Genomic DNA, 25,986 nt, shown 5'->3' with positions numbered 1-25,986 from the left:
ACAAAGTAGCAAAGACGACTACTGCAACCTTGTATCGCTGATCCTGCCGCCTTCTCTACTGTTTCCTGGTGGTGCATGCTCTGGGGGTAGCCTGCCTCCTTTCTGCACCAGGAGCTCTGAAGAAATCTCCTGTGGGACGACGGAATCCTCCCCCTGCAACCGCAGGCAACAAAAGACTGCATCACCGGTCCTCTGGGTCAGCACGACGAGCGTGGTCCCTGGAACTCTGCAACTCTGTCCAAGTGACTCCCACAGTCCAGTGACTCTTCAGTCCAAGTTTGGTGGAGGTAAGTCCTTGCCTCCCACGCTAGACTGCATTGCTGGGTACCGCGTGATTTGCAGCTGCTCCGGCTCCTGTGCACTCTTCCAGGATTTCCTTCGTGCACAGCCAAGCCTGGGTCCCCGACACTCTAACCTGCAGTGCACAACCTTCTGAGTTGTCCTCCGGCGTCGTGGGACTCCCTTTTGTGACTTTGTGTGGACTCCGGTTCACTCCTCTTCTAAGTTCCTGTTCTGGTACTTCTGCGGGTGCTGCCTGCTTCTGTGAGGGCTCCCTGACTTGCTGGGCGCCCCCTCTGTCTCCTCATCCAAGTGGCGACATCCTGGTCCCTCCTGGGCCACAGCAGCATCCAAAAACCCTAATCGCGACCCTTGCAGCTAGCAAGGTTTGTTTGCAGTCTTTCTGCGTGGGAACACCTCTGCAAGCTTCTTCACGACGTGGGACATCCATCCTCCAAAGGGGAAGTTTCTAGCCCTCTTCGTTCTTGCAGAATCCACAGCTTCTACCATCCGGTGGCAGCTTCTTTGCACGCTCAGCTGGCATTTCCTGGGCATCTGCCCACTCTCGACATTGTCGCGACTCTTGGACTTGGTCCCCTTGTTTCACAGGTACTCAGGTCCGGAAATCCACTTTGGTTGCTTTGCTGGTGTTGGTCTTCCTTGCAGAAACCCCCTATCACGACTTCTGTGCTCTCTGGGGGTTATAGGTGCACTTTACACCTACTTTTCAGGGTGTTGGGGTGGGCTATTTTTCTAACCCTCACTGTTTTCTTACAGTCCTAGCGACCCTCTACAAGCTCACATAGGTTTGGGGTCCATTCGTGGTTCGCATTCCACTTTTGGAGTATATGGTTTGTGTTGCCCCTATACCTATGTGCTCCTATTGCAATCTACAGGGAGTGCAGAATTATTAGGCAAGTTGTATTTTTGAGGATTAATTTTATTATTGAACAACAACCATGTTCTCAATGAACCCAAAAAACTCATTAATATCAAAGCTGAATATTTTTGGAAGTAGTTTTTAGTTTGTTTTTAGTTTTAGCTATGTTAGGGGGATATCTGTGTGTGCAGGTGACTATTACTGTGCATAATTATTAGGCAACTTAACAAAAAACAAATATATACCCATTTCAATTATTTATTATTACCAGTGAAACCAATATAACATCTCAACATTCACAAATATACATTTCTGACATTCAAAAACAAAACAAAAAAAAATCAGTGACCAATATAGCCACCTTTCTTTGCAAGGACACTCAAAAGCCTGCCATCCATGGATTCTGTCAGTGTTTTGATCTGTTCACCATCAACATTGCGTGCAGCAGCAACCACAGCCTCCCAGACACTGTTCAGAGAGGTGTACTGTTTTCCCTCCTTGTAAATCTCACATTTGATGATGGACCACAGGTTCTCAATGGGGTTCAGATCAGGTGAACAAGGAGGCCATGTCATTAGATTTCCTTCTTTTATACCCTTTCTTGCCAGCCACGCTGTGGAGTACTTGGACACGTGTGATGGAGCATTGCCCTGCATGAAAATCATGTTTTTCTTGAAGGATGCAGACTTCTTCCTGTACCACTGCTTGAAGAAGGTGTCTTCCAGGAACTGGCAGTAGGACTGGGAGTTGAGCTTGACTCCATCCTCAACCCGAAAAGGCCCCACAAGCTCATCTTTTATGTTACCAGCCCAAACCAGTACTCCACCTCCACCTTGCTGGCGTCTGAGTCGGACTGGAGGTCTCTGCCCTTTACCAATCCAGCCACGGGCCCATCCATCTGGCCCATCAAGACTCACTCTCATTTCATCAGTCCATAAAACCTTTGAAAAATCAGTCTTGAGATATTTCTTGGCCCAGTCTTGACGTTTCAGCTTGTGTGTCTTGTTCAGTGGTGGTCGTCTTTCAGCCTTTCTTACCTTGGCCATGTCTCTGAGTATTGCACACCTTGTGCTTTTGGGCACTCCAGTGATGTTGCAGCTCTGAAATATGGCCAAACTGGTGGCAAGTGGCATCGTGGCAGCTGCACGCTTGACTTTTCTCAGTTCATGGGCAGTTATTTTGCGCCTTGGTTTTTCCACACGCTTCTTGCGACCCTGTTGACTATTTTGAATGAAACGCTTGATTGTTCGATGATCACGCTTCAGAAGCTTTGCAATTTTAAGAGTGCTGCATCCCTCTGCAAGATATCTCACTATTTTTGACTTTTCTGAGCCTGTCAAGTCCTTCTTTTGACCCATTTTGCCAAAGGAAAGGAAGTTGCCTAATAATTATGCACACCTGATATAGGGTGTTGATGTCATTAGACCACACCCCTTCTCATTACAGAGATGCACATCACCTAATATGCTTAATTGGTAGTAGGCTTTCGAGCCTATACAGCTTGGAGTAAGACAACATGCATAAAGAGGATGATGTGGTCAAAATACTAATTTGCCTAATAATTCTGCACTCCCTGTATTGTAACTTTACACTGCTTGCATTACTTCCTTTTGCTATTACTGCATATTTTTGGTATTGTGTACATATATCTTGTGTATATTTGGCATCCTCATACTGAGGGTACTCACTGAGATACTTTTGGCATATTGTCATAAAAATAAAGTACCTTTATTTTTAGTATATCTGTGTATTGTGTTTTCTTATGATATTGTGCATATGACACCAGTGGTATAGTAGGAGCTTTGCATGTCTCCTAGTTCAGCCTAAGCTGCTCTGCTATAGCTACCTTCTATCAGCCTAAGCTGCTAGAAACACCTCTTCTACACTGATAAGGGATAACTGGACCTGGTACAGAGTGTAAGTACCCCTTGGTACCCACTACAAGCCAGGCCAGCCTCCTACAGAAGGGTATGCCCAGACGTGGGTTCCGTGCTCACTGTGCCACTGGATCTAAGCTAGCCTGGCTGATGAAGGGTGATACCATGAAACTGGTCCCAGGATACTTGTTTCTGATTCGCGGAGGACTTTGCTTGGCAGTTTGAGTGGGACTGTTCCCATGGGGAACAGGGTCAAGTCTGATTTGCATATGGTTGGGTCCAAACTGGGGTGGCATGGTGATCAAAAGAACGATGGATAAAAGTCAGGTCTGTGACTCTGGTGGCTTGGAACTAAGCCACATTGCCAGTCAGGCTTAACTTAAACAGCATTGTGTAAAGTATGTGTGCAATAAATCATACCGTAACACAGAAGAACACACCACAAAAATACACCACATAGGTTTAGAAAAATAGATAGTATTTAGCTGAATAAAATAAGGTCAAAACGACAAAGACCCAATAGGAACAAGTTGAAATATCACCTTTAAAAGGTTAAAAAGAGCCTTAATCCTTAGAAATAACCAATTGCCTCTTTGTTACACACAGTACCTGGTATATGTAAAAAATACCGACGCACAGAGACCGCAGAGGAGGAGATGCATGGAAAAATAAGGTATGCATTGGATTTTCCGACAAAGCACAGTCATCGTTTGTTTCCACGCTGCAAGGGGCTGCCATAATTTTTCAGCGCGCAGTCTTGGTTCCTCACTGCGATGCGGCTATATTTTGATGCCCAGGGACAATGAGGGGAAAATCCTTGATGCTCTGGAAGAAGGCACGGGTGCTGCGTCGATCCGATAGATGCTGCGTCGAATTTTCCATCGAATGGCAGGCGCTACATCGAATTTCCATTCAGGAAGTCGGGCTGCGTCATTCCGGTCCGCTGTGCGGCGCTTTCTCGGTGGCAATACAGGCTTTGTGTATATTTCAGCAGGTGGTGCTTCGATTTTCGACACACAAGGAGTTTCCTGAAGAGATTGGGGGGGTCATTATGACCCCAGCGGTTGGCGGAACACTGGCGGTAATACCGCCAACAAGCTGGTGGTGTTCGCCAGCGTATTATGACTGTGGCGCATTCGCCACGGTCATACCGCCGGTCCCGCCAGTATATCGCCAGGCTTCAGCCCGGCGGTCATAATCCACCAGGGCAGCGCTGCAAGCAGCACTGCCCTGGGGATTATGAGTCCCCAACCGCCAGCCTGTCCATGGTGGTAAACACCGCCATGGAAAGGCTGGCGGTAAGAGGGACTCAGGTGCCCCTGGGGGACCCTGCACTGCCCATGCACTTGGCATGGGCAGTGCAGGGGCCCCCAAGCACAGCCCATCATGCATTTCACTCCCCGAATTGCTACTGCACCCGCTGCACATCAACATTGCCATCGCTCGATTACGAGCCGGCTTCAATGTTGATGTGACTTCTCCATTGGGCCAGCGGACGGAAACGCTGTGTCCGTCCGCTGGCCCAGCGGAAAAGTCATAATAGGGGGCCAAGCATACTGCCAGCACTGGCGGTATGTTGGCTCCTGCGGCTTCAGCGGTCTTTTTACAAGACCGCCGAAGTCGTAATGAGGGCCTAAGTCTTTTTGGCCCTGAGACTTCAGAAAACAGGAGACAAGCTCAATCCAAGCCTGTGGAGAGCACTTTTGGGGAAGGCAGAGTCCTTCCCAGCAAAGTCAAAGGACAGCAGGTCAACTTCAGGGCAGCAGTCCTTTTCAGCAAAGCAGTCCAGATGAGTCCATTGGGCAGCTAGGCAGTTCCTCTTGGCAGTATGCAGGTGTAGGGCCCGAAGTGTCTTTGAAGTGAGTGAGACTTCAAAGAGTGGTTTTGAAGTGCACAAGTTCCCCTTTCACTTCAGTCCTGTCTGCCAGGTTCCAAGTAGGGGGTTTGGCAGCCCATTGTGTGACGGCAGGCCACTGGCATATGAAATGTAAGTGTCAGGCCCTCCACCCTTCCAGCCCAGGAAGACCCATTCAATATGCAGATGAGTGCAGGTATAAGCGAGTGTCCTGTGTTTGTGGTTGTCTGGGTGAAATGCACAAGGGAGATGTCAACGAGCCCAGACGTTGATTGGAGACAGGCTGTAATGCAAAGATGGATTTTAAGTGCAAAGAAATGCTCACTTTCGAAAAGTGATATTTCTCGAATAGTAATATACAATCCAACCTCACCAATAAGCAGGATTTTCTATTACCATTCTGGCCATACTAAATATGACCTGGTTACCCTATTCAGAAAATAATCTACAGCTCAAAAAGTATATGAGGGCAGTCCTAATGCTATTCTATGAAAGGAGCAGGCCTCACAGTAGTGGAAAATGAATTTAGGAGTTTTTTATTACCAAGACAAATAAAACACATCCTGCCTTTTACCTACATAGCACCCTGCCCTATGGGTTACCTAGGGCCTACCTTAGAGGTGACTTAAATGTAGAAAAAGGGGAGATTAAGGCTTGGCAAGTACTTTTAAATGCCAGGTCGAAGTGGCAGTGAAACTGCACACACAGGCCTTGCAATGGCAGGCCTGAGACACGGTTAAGGGGCTACCTATGTGGGTGGCACAATCAGTGCTGCTGGTCCACTAGTAGCATTTAAGTTACAGGCCCTGGGCACATGTAGTGCACTTTACTGGGGGCTTACAAGTAAATTAATTATGCCAATTGGGTCTGAGCCAATATTACCATGGTTTTAGAGAGAGAGCACATGCACTTTAGCACTGGTTAGCAGTGGCAAAGTGTCCAGATTCCTAAAGCCAGCAAAAATGAGGTCAGAAAAAGAAGAGGAGGAAGGTGACCATTCAGAGAGGCCATTTCCAACAGGCCCAATTCACCAAAAACTCACTTGGAGTAACCTAGCCACAGGATTTTCTCATAGTTGCGCAAAGACAGGCAGTCGATAAACATTTTCTAGAGAATTCAGCTGTGGACCATATTTTAACCCATAATAATAAGGTGGCAACACCTATGGAGTGTTCCATGTAATTCAAGCCTACTTCAGAGTGACTGACATAAAGAGTAGCCTCCCAAGGAAGGCATTCTCTACAACCAGGAGCTCAGAACAATCACTGTGCCCCCACATAGCAGCCCCATAGGTGGCAATTGACATACATTTTGCTTTGTACAAGGTTAACATTTCTCTACCAGGCTTCTGAAATGAAAAAGTGCTTCAACTGTTTTATTAACTTGCTGCACCCTTAGGGTTCAAAGAGGATCCCACTTCAATTGGTTATTGAAAAGGATCCCTAAATAACAGAAGCTTGAATCGCTGTCCACAGTGTTTCCTTGTAAGTAAAAGGTTTTAGTTTAGCTGTTTTTGGGCCGCAAACCAATATATACACGATTCTTTAGGATTCACTTTCAAATCCAAAGAGCTCATGAACGGTACAAAAGCATCAAGGACTTTCTGTAGACTATTTGCTGTCCTTGCTAGAAGGATAGCACTGTCTGCATATACTGTATAAGCAACAAGATGAAATAATTACCAATCCTTGGATAATCTAATTTATTTTGAAGCAAGAAAGCCTCCAAACCATTTATGTAAAGAAGGAACTAGAAAGGGGCCAGGATACACCCCTGGAGGACACCCTCAGCTGAAATTAAGGGACCAGTACTATAACCTCCAGGGCTATAATGTATTTTCACCATAGTAGTCCAGTGAACCCTCTGGAGGAGAATGACCGGGGGTTTCTCCCCCCCCCCATATCGCCTATTATACTCCAGAGTTTATCACAATTTAAGTGTTGAAAGCACTTGACAGGTCCTTGAAGGCCAGGTGTGGTGAGCATGTCATGGACTTTGTGTACTTACTGATGATTAGTGCTGAATTAAGACACTGCTCAACTGTCCCACATCCTTATTTAAAGATATTCTGGGTCCTTGAAAATATAAGACATTGGCTATTGCATCTATAAAGGAAAGTGGTCTGTAGCACACCGGGTCATTTCTATCCCCTTTTTTGAAAATTGGGGCCACAGTTGCCTCTTTCCAAGAAGCAGGAAGTAGACCAAGGATAGCAGCCCTAAAATATTAGTAAGGATTGGAGCCTAAAGAGAAGGGTTGTTTTTAAAAAGATCGAGCGGGACGCCATCCGGGCCTGGCTCTTTCTAGCAAATGCCCTGATTAATGGATGACTCCACCTCCTTCGCAGAGACTGACTGGCTGAATTGAGTGGCCTGATCCATATGTTTGATTGCAGCGGTATCCTTTTCCTCATCATCAATCATCTTATCCTGAGATTAAAAATGCGGGAAAAGTGTGCAACCTACACTGTGTGTGAAATCAAACAGTCAATTTTAGTTTCAGGTCCCTCAGTAAACAATGGTTGTTTGCCAACATCCCAAAACTTCTTTGAGTTTTTAAGATGAAAACTGGCCTAGAAGTCAGACCAGGCTTCATTTCTAAGCTCTTCCTTTCTACCTTCAAGTACAGCTGTATAGTTTTTCTGAGCTACACTAACTGTATCCTCATTTCTTGGGGATGCATGAAGAGCAGCCTTTCAATGTTTATGGGTATTTGTGCATGCAGTATCAAACCAATGGAAAGGCTGAGCGGATGGGGTAGGACATTTAACTGTTAACTCATAAGATATGGCTCAATACAGTGACTCAAAATCCCTAATCAGGACAATAGGGGTAGTCTCAAGTGGCACACAACTGTTTATTAGACAAAGCTTATCCCTGACTATTTTAGCATGTAAAGATGCAGATCCATCAGCTCCCATTTTAATCTAAGGCCCTGATTTGTACTATACTTAATAGCGATTGAGGGGGTTACCTCAACCCTTCCCCCAAATTTAAAATTGAAACTAGTTACTAAAGTACTGTGATCACTAGCACAATTCGAAATGACCATAAAATCCATAACCAAGCAACTAGGATTGATAGATATTAACATAAAGTCAATTGTGCCTGATTAGGTCCCTCCAGAAGATGTGGAGTGAGATGTAGAATTATCTTTTACACAGTGAGACAGAAAAATGAAATCATTAGAGATAACAATGGTATTTAAAGTGTCTCCATGTTGAGAGTGTCTAAAATGGGTTAATGCCTGACTGGCTTTATTTTCCAGGCCACACACCCTTGTGTTACTAAAATCACAAACTAAACAGTTAAAATCACTTACCCACAACGTACACAGTGAGCAGCTGGAAAGAGTTACCCTCGCAATTGCGTCATTTAACATATGTGCGACATATATATTTCATTTATCAAATACATTATGATAAAAATTTACCATCCAGATATCTATAGGGCGAACACCCCTTATTAGTAACTGGTGAAACCAGTGTGAAGTGTTTAGGGACTTAACATTCACACTATGACATTTAGGGAAATTAAAACAGCCAAACCATCCCTCACCCTCCCTGAAAAGGTGGATATCGCAGGGTTACAAAGAGAGAGATACCCATTAACGGAAACGTCTGTTAAAGACCATGTCTCCTGTAGCCAGATCAACTCATAACCTGAAACAAAGCCCGACCAATCCTCGTTTACCAATTTTGCACATATCCCTGCAATGTTCCAAGGCATCACGTTAAAGAGAGAAACATTGCTACAAGAGTGTAAGATAGCTCTGCGCCTTGATCCTGGAATCTCTTGTTCATCAAGAGTCATGGATAGGGGTAAGGTGTCACCCAAAGCAAGATCAGGGTCCAACGGTAAACTCATTACAATAGGACCTGGAGACACATGAGACGAAAGCAGTCAATCATTCTTCTGCAAATTGTTTAAAACAGAAAAACGATTCTCAGAACAGAACGGAGGAGAAGGAGGGCGGGTTACGGGACAGACAGGAGACCTATGGTTAGCAGGTGGACCTTCATGCAAGCCCCTCCGTGGCACATAAAAATAGCCTGGCAACACTCTCGTTCGACAATGAGAATCTGCCAGGCGGCTTAATGTGAATAAAAGCTTTCTCACCAACCCAGGTGATCTAAGGTTGACAACCAAGCAGTCTCTGTCCGGTAATGCTGGACGGTGACCAATATTCGACACTCGCCTAACTGTGAGAATCTCATATGAGAGATCCATTATCCATTATCGTCCCCTCTTTGAATTTGAACCAGTGTTAAACTTTATGTTTCATATGTTCTTCTGATTTGGGCTCCCCTCCGGCTAGAGGAGCGACATGATTCAAAATAATAACATAAGGGGTTGAGCCAGGAGGAAGATGTAAATGTGACAGAGCTGAATGCTTAATCTACGGCTTTGCACCTTTGCACTGGCAGAAAGAGCTGCACTTGGCTGGGGCCCGTCTGATTTGGATTGACAACTTCAGAATCACACACAGACTGTGTCTCAGCCATCCCGTTATACCGACTTCATATAAATTTAGGGTGAATGATCCCCGATGTCATTGGTGAATGGGCAAGTGGGGCTCTAGATTTGTTCTCAGCACAGCGATCCCCTTAAGGATTAGGTTGTTGTTGGCCATTCAGAGCTACAATTCCTTCCAAAACTTGTTCTAATTTGGCAAAGAACTCCTTTTTGAGAGCATGGACTAAAATGTCTATTCTATTGAAAAGATAGTTGTGGCAGAATTTCACTAAAGCACCTAAATGGTCAAGAGTTCTTCCTTGGGGACCAACATTTAAAAGAGGATTGCATAAATCGCCCTGAGTTTAAGCACTTATGACAAGACTTCCTCTTGTAGATGGCTGCTTGTTATGGCTACTCTGATTAGATGTTGGTGAATCAGAGTAAGAACTAAGGGCAGCAGCAGCCGCTGTCGATGAATTTCCAATAGGATTAAAAACGTCCCCAGATCCACCCATCAAATCGCCAGCACCACCCCAAGGTCGCTGCCACTACTCGGCATGACAGGTCTAGCAGTGTAATTCAAACGTGTACAAACAGTGCCCGGTACCCTGTTGAAACTTGACGAGTCTCTAAACAAAGGCGTGACATCTTCATTAGGTGCTATTTGAACAGAAGTTCTTGCAGGGAGGCCAAGGGCAAGGAGCGCCTCCTTACAACGGTAATTATTTCTTCAACTCATCCAATTTCAGTATTCAATGCACCCATGACTGTCGACAGATAGCTAGTGATAGGAGGTGTGTTGGATACAGTGGAAGTTACCTGTTGGGGTCACCTCACAGATGAGCCCGGACGCAGCCCAGACGCGTCCTGCGTGCGGTTTTGCATAATGCGCTTTCTAGTGCTTAACCACTCCAGATACAATAATTTCAAAGAGCCACCTCCAGAGGCCCAAGGCTTGTTGGTTATTGCAGTACTCACCTTGGTAGTGGTGCAAACAGGAAAATAGCAACACTCGCTGCGGGAATGTGTGACGCACTTTATAGAGCTGAAACCACTCCAGTTGCACTAAGTTCAAAGAGCCGCCTTCAGGGGCCCAGGGCTTGTTGGTTATTGTAGTCCCTCCCCTCAGTAGTGGCACAAACAGGAAAGCAGCAACCCCAGTGGTCTTTGCTCCATGGAGCACTATAAGATACTTTTAGGTTAAAAATGGATTACCCCTAGGTGTTTCCATGACCGGGTTGTCTGGGTAGTAAGAGAGAGTTCGAATGAAGCTGAAAGAAGTAGCCAGCATGGAGAATTTCCTGTACTGCTTTTTTTCAATCATTAATATTGTGGCTGTCCTGTTTTTTTCCTATTGCACGCACTCACAATTTGCCTTGTTGATAACTAGATTCTGCTGAAGTACCAAGCTGGAATTTAATAGTTTTCCCAAGATTTTAACTTTCCTCATTGACTTCTATTATATTGAGATTATAGTGGTTATTTCCATTGTTTTCCAATGGGACACTTAAACCTACTTTTTTGGTTTCCTGTAAATACATTTTTTCTCCTTTTTTATTAAAACATGTTTTGGACCTTTAACTCTTAATTATATTTTGTTCATTGTATGTTTTTTTAGTGAGGCCTCTGACTTGCTTGAGCGGGTGGTCAGTCGAAGTTCACTCCTCATCACCACCTGCCAGGGGGGCTCAATATCGTGTATTATTACAAATACTAATACAATGGGAGACATTACAAGTTACGAACTAGAGGAGATGCTGTAAAAATATGAATTGATCATCCGTCAACATGAGTGACATTACCTTTGGAGGAGTGGATCCCATCTAAACTATTGATACCACTTCAACAAGTTAGTAACTTTTTAACCATTTATAATTTTTTATGATTTCGTCTGAATGTGCAATTGAAAATTTACAGCCTAGCTCAACTGTGAAAGAGTTAATTCTGAAGAGTTGTGATCAGATTTTGAGTAAAGGAATGCGCTGATTAGGTTGTCCATGCAAGTTATGTCTGGACTAGAGAAGATAGTCTTGTGTTTGTATTTATCCATGTCAGATTGGTTGATGTACATATGTGAGTTTGACTGCAAATATTCACTATTGTTGGGTTATTTCCAAAGTGGTATCTGGTATGTAAATATTTAATGAGATTGACTTGTGAGTGTGCAATATCATTTAATGGTTTCACAGTTAGATTTAGAGTCTGAATTAGTTTACCATTGTCAGTTTAGTTGACACCGGTTTGGTGTTAGGCGGCACCACAGTCGGGCCTAAGTTTAACTCTACCACCTTTTTAAACTCGCCAGATGCGGCTCTAGTCACCAGAGGTGGTCCGCAAGCTTTAGCTGGCTCAACTGAGCGCTCATGAAATTATGGATGGGTGATTCTTTTTTTCTTACTCCTTTTATTTAAACTACTAACTATATCACCTTGCTGTTCTTGTTTGTGTGTAGTACAGTGTGTGTGACCTTCAATAGTTTTTCAATGGGTTCATAGTTACTTTTAGAGTCTGAATTACTTTTGCCATTGTCAGTTGTCCAGGTCAGTGTCTAAGAGTAGATCTACCGCTTGACTTAAGAATTCACTGGTTGCTGCTCTAGTGTCTAGAAGCTGGCCTGGAAGCTTCTGCTCTTAACATGCGTGGATGCTACTATCAGTATTTAGCGGGCTTTACGGATATCTGCATACTGGGCATCCCGTGGCACAGCAAAGGCAAGCCTGTCTGCTCCCATCTGTGGCCAGTCGGTGCAGAGGCTTCCACTATGCTGGTGTTATTGAATACTCCCATGAAGGCCTGATGGTTTCACAAAATATGGCAGCGCTCTGTCGTCTATTTCTTATAACAGAATCTGCAGCTTGCCAGTTTATTGCTTTCTAAACCCAAGTTCTTCTGTTCATCCCGCAGGTATGATACATAACATGGCTGGTGACATTGGGCTTAAAACCGCATATTCAAATACTTGTTCCCTTCCAAAGCAGACTGGTGAAATCAGTGAGCTCACTGAACTAAATAAACTTGATGTCCTCTTGCTATCTGACTCTTGGTTATTGGATAGCTCTATGTCTAATGTGTTAAATGAGATCCCAGGACTATCTTTGTTTCCATAACCATTGATACAACAAAGTGAATGGGGGTTTCCAGCCACTTGTTGCAATCAGTTTTAAAATTATGTTTTCTCAATATTCGCCCTCCTAACTGTACAAGCAATGCCCTAGTGGATTACTTTGAATTAATTAGATCTAGTCTATCCAGCCTTACCAGAATAATTGTTGAGGGAGACAAATTTTTCTATAGACTGCCCACTAGTGGACTCCAAGGCCGCAGATTTCACTGAGTTACCGAAAGGTCATATTTTAGATCAGCTCTGGTCTACGGCTCTTCATATGATCTTCATATAAACTCTTGTCGGTGTTCTTTAACTGGAGGGTCCCTTTTGGTAAAGAGAGAACCTACAGTAACTAACCAACACCCAATTGCATAGCACTGGAAATCTCTCAATGTAAATGAAGTAACACATGCCCTTTATACGTTTGAATTTGTGCATCTGCAGAAAGTCGAAGAACCTACCCTATAGGTGGGACTAGCCTATAGGGTAACTGCACAGGTTAATATTTGGGCCACTTTTGGCTGTTTGTGGGCCTGCTTTAAGGTCTGCTAGGACGATTTTTGCTGTTGATTTCCTTGATATAAAAACAAACATTGTTTGCAGCATATCAAATCCCTGCAGTCTTTCATACTTTGCAAACCACTTATACAGTGTGTCCTTGCAAATTCAAAACGGCCTTAATTTGCAAACATGGCCAATTTATTTGTAGGTTATTTGCTAATGGCAGCCGAATTTTATTTTGGTGCACTGGCCTATTTTCTGTCCCAGTATGACCCTGTGTGTAGCTTTTGATATGTGGGTCTGCATCGCGGTACATCGCTATGTTCCTCATGCCACAAAAACCTCTTCAGGCTCATAGAAAACCATCTCTCTACTTTTCTGCTGGGATAAGAGTGGCCAAAATTAAAGTTCATCTTCTAGAAGGAGACTGGAGGAATCTCACATCAGATTTTAAAAGCCTATATAAAGCAGGAATGATATCTAACCAATTAAGAAAATCCTCATCCAGCTTTAAGTATGTTCTTAAAATCTGGCATTGTGATAAGCAGTCGTGACTCACGGGGGGGGGTAAAAAGTTATAGCTTAGAAACAATGTGTGAAGTACGTATGCAGCTCTCAAACAGTAATAAAGTGAGAAAAATAGAGTAAGTTACGTTTTCTGGACCAACACAAAGTCACAAGTTCAGGCCGACTGAGATGGAGCACGGGTCAGATACAGGGACCAGGTTGATCCAGCTGAAGAGTTTACCTTCCCAAGTCCAAGTCTACATGAGGAGCTGCAGGTAGAGCTTTTGCAGTGATGGGGCTGCAAGGAGGTTGTCGTACAAGCGAAGAGCAGGTCAGACAGTTACTGCTGTGCCGCAAAGAGGCAGTCATTGCTGGAGCTTTGGCAGTCGATGCGGACTGCCACTGCTGGCACAGACTGTAGTAGCTGATGCAAAGAGCAGGCATAACGGAAGATTTACAATGGCAGGCTTCACAGAACATCAGTGTTCTCAGCGAAAAGCCCAAATGTAGAAGAGCCTAAAACGTCTGGATTTACATCTGAAGTTCAGGAGGAATTCACACTGATCAGGACTCACACCAGCAGAGACCAGCAGCAGGTCTCAGGGAGATGTAGGTGGTGCTAATCAGATGGGCACTTTCAAAAGGGCCTCTGCAAGCTTGTTGTGTCCCCGTAGCTCAAACAGGAGGTCAGCCAACTGACTGGGAAGCCTGGGTTCAAGGCAAGCAGGTCAAGGCTTCTTCGGACAGCAGGGCTGTCCTTTTTCTGACTCTTCCACAAGTCCAGGAGTGTTCTGAGGAGAGGTTCTGAAGATGCCACATTTATATCTAGTGCCAGCCTTTGTCAGGTTTCTTTGTCTCTGCTGCACACAAGATCCTGTGAAGTATAGTCAGGGCAGGACACAATTCCTCCCTCAGCCATCCTGTCAGGATGACCCACTCCCTTCACACCTAGGCCCCTTGTGTCCCCATGTCTAGAAGGAATACACAACATGTCTCATATGAGCCATTTACAGTTATGATTCTGGTAACTGGCAGGAAGGTGAGTTTAGTTGAGACAGAAAAAGCCAACTGTCTAAAAGTGGTATTTTCAGAACAATAACTTAAAGTTCACTTTACAATGAAAAAGGGTTTTAAATTAAGTTAAATGAGGGGAAGATGCATCTTGCTATCTATTTTGAAACTGAACTTAGCAATTATTAAGTGTAATAAGGTAACCTACTGTCTGTGGGACAGATTGCAATGCTCCAGTGAAAAAAAGATTTAAGGAGTTTTTCACTGTCAAGACAGAGATATGTGTTGCAATAGGAAAAATGACTTCAGGGGTTTTTCACTACCAGGATATGTAAAGCGTAAGTACAGAAGTTCTACATTTTAAATGCCATGAACCCCTGCATCGTAGAGGTGACTTTTAATTATTAAAGGGAAGGTTTAGGGCTGGCAAAAGATTTATTTTGCCAGGTCGAAATTACAGTTTAAACTGTGCTACAGGCTGCAGTGCAGGCTAGAGGCATGTTTGGCAGTACTACTTTGAAAGGTGGCACAATAAGTCCTGCAACCCATTAGTAGCATTTAGTTTAAAGACTCTGGCCCTCATTACGACCTAGGCGGTCATTTTCACAGACCGCCAAAGTTGCAGGCACCAGAAAACCGCCAACATTACAAGTACTGTCAGATTTCTGCCTGTTTACGGGCAGAAATCTGACACCGCCGGCCTGGCTGATAGCGGAATAGAGGTGTTTCCACTGCCAGCTCTGCCACACCAACATGACTCTGCCCACCGTATTACGATACGAAATGCAGTGCAGCAGTTTCCTGAACTGCAATGTGGTGCTGGTAGTGGAAGACGCCAAAACCCATCCCCTCACGGATGACCATCTCGCCGAGACAGGTAGGTGAACCGTCCGAAAGGGGGGTGTTGTGTGCATGTGTGTGGTGTGGGTCTGTGTTTGGATGCAGAGGGGGGCATGGGGGTGTCTGGATGGATGCATGCAGTTGAGTGTGGGTGGCAGGTAGTGTGTGGGCGAGTGGGGATGTATGTATGCATGTGAACAAGTGGCGGTGGTAGTCAGGTAGTGTGTGGAGGTGTGTGTGCCGGTGGCAGGAATGCAGATTCCTGTCACAGGGTGCGTTACCGCCAGAGTTTTCGTGGCGGGGCCACTGCCGCGAAAAGCCTGGCGGTGTTCATCCTCATAATGCGGCCGGTGGCATTAGGCATGCTGCCAGCACGGAGGTCCCCTCCGCCGGCCACGCCAGTCCAACTGCAACGGAGAGACTGTTGCATGCTCATAATATGGTGGTCTGTACCACCAGGGCTGTGGCGGTGCAGACCTCCAGCGTCGTAATGACCACCTTTGTGTACATGTAGTACCATATACTAGGGACTTACAGGTAAATTAAATGTACCAATCAGGTGTAGGTCAATTTTACCATGTTTTCAAAGGACAGCACAAGTTTTTTATCACTGATTACCAGGAGTAAAGTGTACAGAGTCCTAAAAGTCAACCAAAACAGGTTCAGCAAGGAAAGGCAAAAATCTCAGGTGACCCTGTAGAGAGGGCCCAGTCCAACACTACTTAAAGCAGTCTTTGAGAAGGAAACACTTTGTTTATAATAGAAATGCATTATATATGAACATCAATGCAAACATCCTTTATACAGACGTATATATAGTGGAATGATGGTTTGGTCTAATAGTGAGACAAAATCAAGGGTATGCAAAGTTTTTGTACGTACTCTGATTTCTGGTGTATTTAGAGGTTATAGAGTTTTCTGCTTTTCCCATGTCTTCACACTGGTGTCTTTTTTCCAGGAAAACTGGTGATATTTTCATACCAGTGCTAGCTGGTGCTGAAAATGCATGTGCTAATTTGTTATGAGCTGCAGTTTTTAAACATCTTCATTTTGACTTTGAAGCTGGATGAATGTGGTAATCGTTTGTGTTTTCAACATATCCTGATATTAACGTGAAAACGCACATGAAGAACACTTTGCAATCTATGGATAGTAATTGTAGTATTCACAGGAATTACGGCATGTTCACAAAAAATCTTCACACAATAAGTAAATAATTCATCCAGGAGAAGACATCTAAAACAACTCTTCAAATGGTTTCTACTATCAGCTTTGTAAGGCAGTCTGAACTTCTCCATTGGGACTTGAGGAGGAAGGGACTTATCATTCATCTTTTCCAGAAGTACTAAAACATTTAAACAAGCTTAGGGAAAGCCAATAGGTCTGGCGTTGGCTGCTAGCCGTTTGACTTTGGCAATGCTTATCCTGTTTTGCTATCGTTTTTGTAAAAGTTTATAACTGGGAGAGCTGCTGGGCACTTGTCAATATAAAAAAACATTGTCTAAAAGCAAAAAATATATTTTTGGTCTACAAAAACACACATTGCTATAGTAGTTCCTGGTTCTGCACGTATATGCTTTGTATGCAGATGTGCTCCTTGTGAAAGAGCAGAATGCCATCACTCACAGTGAGGTTAGCTAGTTACTGAAGTGGGCTGACCGTCTGCCCCATGCTGTATGCTATAGTGGGTGGAAGAAAAATGTGAATGACAAAGCACCGGATCAATGGATAAAGAAAGCTGACTGAAAGCTCATGTAATTAGTAAAACCAAAAGTTCTGAAATAAAATATTTTGTAGGAGCAAATATTTTGGATAATATTCTTCTCAGTCACATATTAGTTAGATCTCTAACATACAACTGGTTCTCACCAGCCTAAGGCGTGGACTCATTTTGACCAGTTAAAAGACAGATGAACTCATATAGACTACTCGTGCCTGAAACTTACCTATCTCCCCCCAGTAGAAGGGATTAACACCACCAGTTGTACAGTTGTACACTAATGCCGTTTTTGGTCTGCAGAAAAAGAAAGATAACATGTATTAGTAATTTCAGAAATTAGATATATTTAGTTTGAAACAAAGAGATCCTGATAAAATATTGCAGCTACATAAATTGTAACAAGCACCAAATCTAATTTGAGCTGATACGAACATAATAATAGCATAGAGTTCTAGGCAGGTTACTTTGTAACTAATTGTTTAGAAATAGTACAGAACGTGGGGTGGGTGGGGAGTTAATATGAGCAAAGAGTAGTAAAATAGAGAAAGCACACAATAATATTTCGCTCTTTCACATCCTTGCCCTTACTGAAAGAGGTGCTAATATCTGAAATAAACTTCAAATTCACTAGTTCCACCCACCTCTGGGCCTTGTTTCCCTCACATCCCTCTAAAATGTTTCCTGCCTTCTCAGGAGAGGCATCTATAGGTGTCTCTGGAAGCATGCTGAACGAATATGGAATGTCTTGCTTGAAATTAAGAAATGTTCTATCTTCCCTTTAAACTGGGTTTGAAATGTAGATAGGAAGTGGAGTTTCTGGCCACACTCTTGTCAGTAGAGCGGGTAGCAATGTAGCAAGATCAGTCACAAAACAAGGGAAATCATTGGTGAACAGCACCAATCTCACGTGACCTTTGTTTGTGTATGATCTGGGATTGCCAGGTTCAACATGCTGTGGTGAATCAGGGGTTCCACCACAAGGTGAGAATGAAAGGAGCGTCACAGTAGACTGATTAGCGACATCTTAGTTTAGTGGACGAGTGTATATTGTTGGTGTTGATAAAGGAAATTATTTTAGGTCTCAGGATTGATTTACTGAGGAGTTTGTGGCGATAGGTTCGGTTAAACCCATGAAGTACCTTTTGGCATATAATGAAAGAAAGTGCATTTGGATACCATCACAAGTACCTTTAGCCAACAAATCTAAGGCAGTCTAGCACTGGCCACAGTTTGTCCCTATTTGGCCATATATCCTTGGGTTCAATTTATTAGGATTTTGATAAAAATGCTGACATTGTTATTTAAAAGGGCAATTGCCAATATGAGCCATAAGACTGTGACTATTTATTAGATTCAACAATACGGTGGATTCCATGATTCCCCGCTCCACCTCCTCCGGCCTACAAAAGTTTTTAAATCTTTGGTCAGGGTTTGAGAGTAGAATATTGCACATTTTTTTATAAAATAATTTGAGAACACAGCTAGGCCTAGTACTTTATTTTTTGGCAGCACTTTAAAGGCCCTGTACACTTCTGCCTATGAGATTGGGATGTCATGGTGTTTTATAATTTCGGGAGGAATCGAAGGAAAGGAAACGTCAGTCAACTATTTGAATGTAGCGATGAATTACATGGGCTAGCCTTATACTATATATTTTTGTTTATTTGATCACATTCTATGTGTTTAGGGCAGTCAGCGACATTATCCCTATGCACTTTAGATTTTTTGCTACCTATCGTTATGTCCAAATTTGTCAGGATAATCAAGTGAAGTCTTCCCTTGCAAAGTACCATTTGGTTTACACTTATGAAGTTTTCATTTTAAATGTGATCATCATATATCACCATAGGATCCTGAACCACGCTGGTGGTATGGTAAAAGTAAAGAATTCTGTTTTGCTGTTTATTCCTTCCAGTCTTGTGTATTTACTTTTTATATTGTTATATTTGTAACAGAGGAACCTATCGCTATATCTTTCTCGGTTGGTAGCCAGATAGAAGTCAGTTTGCTATATTGCTGGTGGGTCACTGGCATTTCACCATGGTGTCCTAATATTTTGCTTAAGAAATATGGACACTTTAAGCCATTAAGAGCTTCTGAATGAATCCCCAGGGGGATAGCTTGGTCAGTAATATTAGCGGTGTGGACGGGGAGGTGGGGGGAGGTGGGCGGTAGCTTAAGATTTTCCAACAATTATGCAGGCATAAAATATTAAAATATATTATTTAAAAAAGAAGGGTGCCTGAGAGGGTCTTAAGGGGCAGAGGAAAGGGAGAGGAGTGCGGATTGGTAGGGGCACTAAGTAAGAGAAACAATATTTTGTAAAGTAACCAAAAAATGTTGAAGGCTTTCAAAACTGAGACACGGAGTGTGTGCGCGCGTTTTTTATGTCTATGTAAAAATCTCTGGTGTAATCAGACAGACACTTCACCATATTAACTGAAAACATTCGTACCCAACTATTTATCCGAAAATACATTTATTAGGGATTGTAACATCCCAAACACCCCCCTGAAACTACACCCCCGTGAAGCCCCTCGGCATTTCCTTTCATACACTTCCTGTGATCTCTACTTCTGACACCCACAGAATAGAAGCAATTGAGATAAGTCAGTCCGGAATACCCACAAGAAATCAATTTCAATCCAGCCCCTTTTTCATTCGATGGCAGCCCCTGGTGTTGTCAGCCACTGATAATCACTGAAGGACAGCCCAGAGGGGAGTCTTACAGCCCCTCAGTGTGACCTACTCTTAAGGACAGTTGTGGTGTATCGGCCTCTGACCAACGACTAACCAAAGAATAACTCAATGCACCTGCATTACCTCCACCCCAACTTTTCAAGGTAAACCTGCCGACTTCCTACTGTCATTCACACCACCCATGCACGCCTTCATGAACTCAATACTACAGTGCAAAAGACCAAGAACTGACATTTTATTCCGTGTTGCTCATATCAGTATTTGGACGTCCGAAGCAATCACCCTCCTGGTATGGATAATGCACTTAAATGACAGGCATGAACGGTGTGTACCAGCCAAAGGTTCTAAAAAGTCTCCCAAGCAGCATTTGTGCAGTATACAAGTACAAGTTACTCAACATAATAAAAAAGCATGCATTAACAGTTTCTAGGCATATTTTATCCGAGAGATCCACTTAAAATCATCCTCTGGGGAGTGAGCATCTAATCAATTTCATAAAAGTCCCACAGGGAAATCATCAAGTGACATCAATTTAAAAGCATCCTTAGAGCCCTTGGAGTAAGAGGGTGTTAGCCTCTTTCAGTCACTCAATGACAGTTCCACTCCTACCTTCTACCCCGGGTCTAGTTTATTTTATGCCTTCATACATGCCTCTCGTGCACTTGTGGTTTCTGATAATGTCCATGCAAGAGGGAAGGGGGAACTCTGGATTAGGCTAGTCTTGGTTTTAGATACCAGTCTGCTATGAAGAACAATAATATGAATTTGATGACATACATTGACCATAAGTCAGAGTTCATCCAGTGTCGCGGTTGGGCAAGTGTACCACCTAGCATATAGGGGTGTTCAAAGTAATTCCAGGAGTGGTGAAACCATGCAGATTTTCTGGATTTCCACATAAAACTGGTGTTCACACAATTACTTGCAATGGAACTCATTTAGTTAGTGGTTATCTTCAAATTTCGGTAAAGTTCCGCACTCTTGAACCTGCTTTGGACACCCATGATCTAGAAGATGATGAATGTACCAGAGATATATCAGAGAACACTAGGATGTGAGCTCATTCCATTTCCTACCTTCTTTCAGAGATTTTTGGATGCATGCAGTCGTGAATAATAATAATAATAATAATTTAGATTATTATTGTGATTCTGATTATTATGATGTCGTTCTACAGAAGACCATCGAAATGTATTGGTCACAAGAGGAAGACAGACAGAGCACCATAAAGGACAGAACCCTCTGATCACCAACACTTTGTAGCTCTAACTAGTCCAGTCCCCAGCTACTGAACCTCGAACTTGTCATTTTCAGCCTAGTTCACCTTTGATAGTTCAACCCAGCTCTCCGCAGATTTCCAACATCCTACAAAGCCACATTGCCAATTATATAACACTTATATAGCCCACCGTTATTTTTTTGTTGTCCTTTCTGTTGTCTTGTAGTAACTGCTCGCCACATTTTTCCCTCTTCTTCTTTAGTCATAGCATCTTTGGTCTTTGACTTATAGTGTGTTTGCACTGTCAGTGTATTACTGAGATGTCTACTGTTTTTTTTTTATTCTTTTGACCAATTCTGCTTTGATTCTTTGTGTACGTGCGGAAACTGGAGATCGAATCAGGCTTCCCATTTGACACAACTGGGTGATCCTGGAGAAATAACTCTTTTCTTCCTTTCTTCTTTTGATGAATTATTATTGAAATAAAGAAGGTACCTAGATGCAATTAAGGACACTGTCTTGATTTCCGTTTGCAAACTAATCTTTGTTTATGTCGCTCCACGGGGAACCAGTACAAATCTGGGGCAAAGGTATGAGCTTAGGTCTAGTATTATCCGAGTCCTACATATATATCTATGCACCCATTGCACTATTGTTGTATCATTCACTTTCCAGGGACTATTAAGACCCAGATTTAAGAGGGCCTAGTGCCTCCTTGCACCACAGTAGTGTCATTTTCTATGACGCTAATGTGGCCCAACGAGGCCAAATTCGCTGCACCATATTTACAAAGTGGCACAATGCATTTTGTAACCCCTTGCCTGTGTCAAGCATAATGTATGCAAGGGGGGCGTTCCCCCATTAGGGGGACCGCAAAATGGAACAGCGGAATCTAAGAGATTCCACTGCGCCATTTTTAGCAGCTATTTTTAACGCCTGCACAGAGCAGCCAATAAGAGGGGTCACACCGATGTTTTGAATAGGCCCCTATGTACTCTGGAGGATTGGCGCCAACATTTTGGGGCAAAATCCTGCACAGTACATCAATCGCGTAAAAAATGTTGATGCTATTGCCCCTACCCTGCGCCATAGTATGATGATATTAAATACAGTGCACACATGGTGGCGGTAGGGGGTGCTAAGGGGCGCAAGAAAAGTGGCCCTGCATTGGATGCACAGCCCCGCCCTTTCTTCTTCACACGAGCCGCAACTGTGTTTAGGGTTATCTGGATTACATCCTCATCATTTCCAGGTCTAGCTTGACAGAACAGCTGCTGATTACAATGGATATAAAGTCGGCTTGGAGCACCCCTACTGAACATTGGCTCTTTTGAACCAGCCTCTCTTAAAATTGTCAATCTTACATCAGCCCAGAGGATGTTTTTGACCATTTCAAGATGGCCTCCATGCGTGCATATTAGTGCACATATACTGTGATTCACCAGTCTCCACTTTATCATTTTTAATTTACCATTGCAGCATTGCCAATTCCCGTTTTAGAACACTAAATTAAAAATAAAGTTCACAAGACAGCCAGTGTAAACAAGCATTGTTAAAAGAATAGGTTGGCACTCACCTCATAAAGTCAAAGCCTATTGGCTGTGCAATGTTTGTCCCTCTTATTGCAACATGTCAGAGTTGGAGTCTTCAGATGAGTCAGACAGCGCAGTTCTAGAAGTGCGGGGAATGAGTGACAGGAGAAGTGGCAATGTAGTTGTCTCAGCTATACTAGAGTGGGGGGAAGAGCCCTCCTGGTAAATTTCGGAGCTAGAACAGTCTAGTTAAAGGTTTAGATTTCTGTTCTTCCAAGGGCACATATGGAAGAGATTAGTATCTTGGAATACTCATGTATAAAATGCTTGTGGCCACACTCGGAGGGTGGTCGAAGATGTGCTCTATATGTTTTCGTGTAGAAAGCAGCAATAGGGAAGGGGGAAGGAGTCTGCAGAGCTCGTTTAAAAACTTCCAAGTAAGTTTTTTTTCTGTCTTGAGGTTTCTCTTTTTGCTCACTCATTACAGAACATTAAAGATGCCCCAAAATGGCATCTGGACAAAAGTCCCAACAAATATCAGAAGAATGCATATAGGCTTCTGTTCATGATGTGATGATAAACGCCTGCCTGAGGAAAGGAACACCAACTATAATAGAGCTTCTTTATCACCATTTTCTTAAGCTCCCTGGAGCTTCCATCTTCTTACCGTGGATTCAGAGCAGAGGGCAAATATGTCTTGATGAATGACTGTATTCCTGTTTTTGGCTCAAGCTAGAAGCAATATATGATGTCCAGATTTGGACATGCAGGAGCACGGTCCACGTGTAGGTCCAAGAATCTTCTCAAAATCATGTCAAACAGTCCATCCTCTGCCCAGCTATGCCAGGGACGTTTATTACACTTGAATAGAAGGAGCTGGATAACATTTTGGTTCCAAAATTATGTATAAGCTTTTTCCTTTGCAACAGTCAAACAAGCCTGAAAGTGGTTCCCACTGACTAACTAGAATCAGAAGACCCTGACTGTCAAGAAATGATTTTACTTTCTCACAACCAGTTGATAATAGTGGATGAACCACATTAAAATATTATGCTGGATCTCAGTGGGTATTGCGAGCAAACACTATTTACACATCACAGTCCTTACTCAAGATGTCAGAGCTTTGTTTAATAGGCTGAATTTTATTCTGAGTGTATGTCAAGGATCTCACTCTGCTGTTGCAATGTAGAAACAATGGCCATGATTTAAGAGGGCCTAGCGCCTCCTTGGGCCACATTAGAGTCATTTTTTATGACGCTAATGTGGCCCAACGAGGCCAAATTTGCTGGGCCCTATTTAAAAAGTAGTGCAACGCATGCAACCCCTAATGTCACATTATGCCTGATTGATGTATGCAAGGGGGGCATTCCCCCTTTAGAGGGACCGCAAAAATAGTGCTGTGGAATCTAAGAAATTTCACTGCACCATTTTTAGCAGCTAATTTTAACACCTGTACAAAAGCAGACGTTAAAAGGAGGCATACCATTGTTTTGAATGGGTCCCTATGCACTCTGCAGGATTGGAGCCATAATTGTGGCACTAATCCTGTACAAAACATCAATAGTGTAAACATTTTGTTGTTTTGTTTAATACAGCGCACACATGGGGACAGTAGGGGGCGCTAAGGGGCGCAAGAAAATTGGCAGTACATTGGATGCAGTGCCACTTTTCTTAAATTTGGGCCTATGTATTGATGTAGACACGCCATCTCCCGGACGCGTGGTTGCTCTGTGTTGCCATACATTCTCAGGGCATTGTGCCATGGTGGCATTCTAGGAGACTGGAACAGCAACCCACAAAGGGTGATATCTCAGAACAGTTCACAAGCCACGCCACTACCTGTATATCTGTCAGCCAGCACCAGCTTCAGTAAATATTACTTAAACATGACTGAAATCTAAATAGACAACTGATGCTTATAATTCGTAAAAGTGGATTGCTTAATTATATCTGCATCAGCCCTTAGGTTGAGGGATTTGTTGATAACGGAAACCATATCTCATAGGTAAATATACATTTTATAAATTAAACATAAGACCATTAATTGGTCCCTTGACCAAATGTAATCAGTAGAGAACAGTAGACAGTGGCGGAAGTAAACTGGAAGAGCTTAAAATATTTTGTTGCAAGCATAACAAATGCAGAACACATAGAAAGAGCAAAAAACGAGGAGGAATGAAAGCATTTGCCCTCGTTGTGCCACTCCAATGCCAACCCTGGGGTGGCATTAGATTTTGGCACTGCCTCAGGTTTACGAAAACATGTAAATCTGAGGCAGCATCAAAACGCAATGGGTATTGCCGTGGCACACCCACAGCAACACCCATTGCACGCCCCTTCCACGCAAAGTGCTGCACGTGAAGTGGCTGTATTTACAAGGTGGCGTTAAGCACAAAAAGAGGCTTAACTCACCCCTGTAATTATGGCGCAGGCCAAAGCACCACTAGAGCATCACAAAAAGTGATGCTACGGTGGTTCTGGGGGCGCTTATATATGCCCCTTATTTTAATTGACTTTAGCCATGCTGCAGAGCATCAGGGATGCTGTACAGCACGGCTAAAAATCACTGGCGAAGCCAAAAGGTCCCACAGGAGAGACCTATTGCTTTGCCAATGCTTGCACTTTTTGAGCCCTTCCACACATGGATGTGTCCCTCTGCATTGCATAGGAAATAGTGGCAATGACTGGATAATCTGGTTTTAGTGATGCGGCCTGGAAAATAACAGAGATTGTGTGGAATGATGATGAAAACAAGCCGTAGTGCAGATTTAGGGCACAGTACTATTTTCTTTTTCATTGAGGCACTTTAGCAAGAATGAGAAATATACAAACACACACAGAGGCACTTGTGGACCTAACAGCATTCCTCTCCATCAGACCAAGGCCTGGATGACGCCCGCCCATTGGCAACGGGCAGTAAAGATGCTTGCCGCTTGGCGTACAATTCTCTTCACTTACCAGACGCAGGCCCTTACCCCTTGTTTTTGCACAACAAAATCGTCTTTTGACACTCATTGATTTTCGCCTTACAGAGGTAGAGAGCTGCCATAACAAAAGCGCTAATGCATGTAGAAATGACAAGACAAAGTAGTCAGCAATGACAGGTTGCAATTTTAGACTAAACGAGCCTGTTCATTGATGTATTTCCGACAAGTGTATGTGCAATTGAAGAGGTGAGAGTATTGTTATTTTCCACCGCAACCCTACAACTTTAGTTAATCAGAGACCACAACCTTAAAACTAATAATCATGGATGATGCCAATAGGCTTTCATGTAGGGCGCGCACAGAGGCCCACCACGTACGATGGAAGGGCAGTTACAAGCTTCCAAATATGAAGCCCATAACAACCAGACTTATACACATACAAGGTCCCGGGCACACAGCAATACACACAGAGGAACGCATGCATGCACAAAAGCATATGTATATGCACACATACATGACAACATTCAGCCTAGCACAACTATATAGCTACATAAAACCCCCTGCTATGTGACCCT

The 25,986-nt window shown here is 43.4% G+C and overlaps 1 protein-coding gene across 2 annotated transcripts in view; it reads right to left on the bottom strand.

Moving 5' to 3' along the window:
- FAR2 (fatty acyl-CoA reductase 2) overlaps window positions 1-25,986 on the bottom strand; it is a 357,779-nt gene that overhangs the window by 39,969 nt on the left and 291,824 nt on the right. For both annotated transcript variants that reach the window (XM_069228182.1, XM_069228183.1), the window contains exon 8: window positions 17,260-17,327. In XM_069228182.1, the coding sequence (XP_069084283.1) occupies window positions 17,260-17,327 (68 nt within the window). The remainder of the gene's footprint in view (window positions 1-17,259; window positions 17,328-25,986) is intronic.

The sequence above is a fragment of the Pleurodeles waltl genome, chromosome 4_1, assembly GCF_031143425.1.
Source record: "Pleurodeles waltl isolate 20211129_DDA chromosome 4_1, aPleWal1.hap1.20221129, whole genome shotgun sequence".
In the NCBI taxonomy this organism is placed as follows: Eukaryota; Metazoa; Chordata; class Amphibia; order Caudata; family Salamandridae; genus Pleurodeles; species Pleurodeles waltl.
The sequence above is the reverse complement of the archived record's forward strand: the minus strand, read 5'-3'. Positions and strand labels throughout refer to the sequence as shown.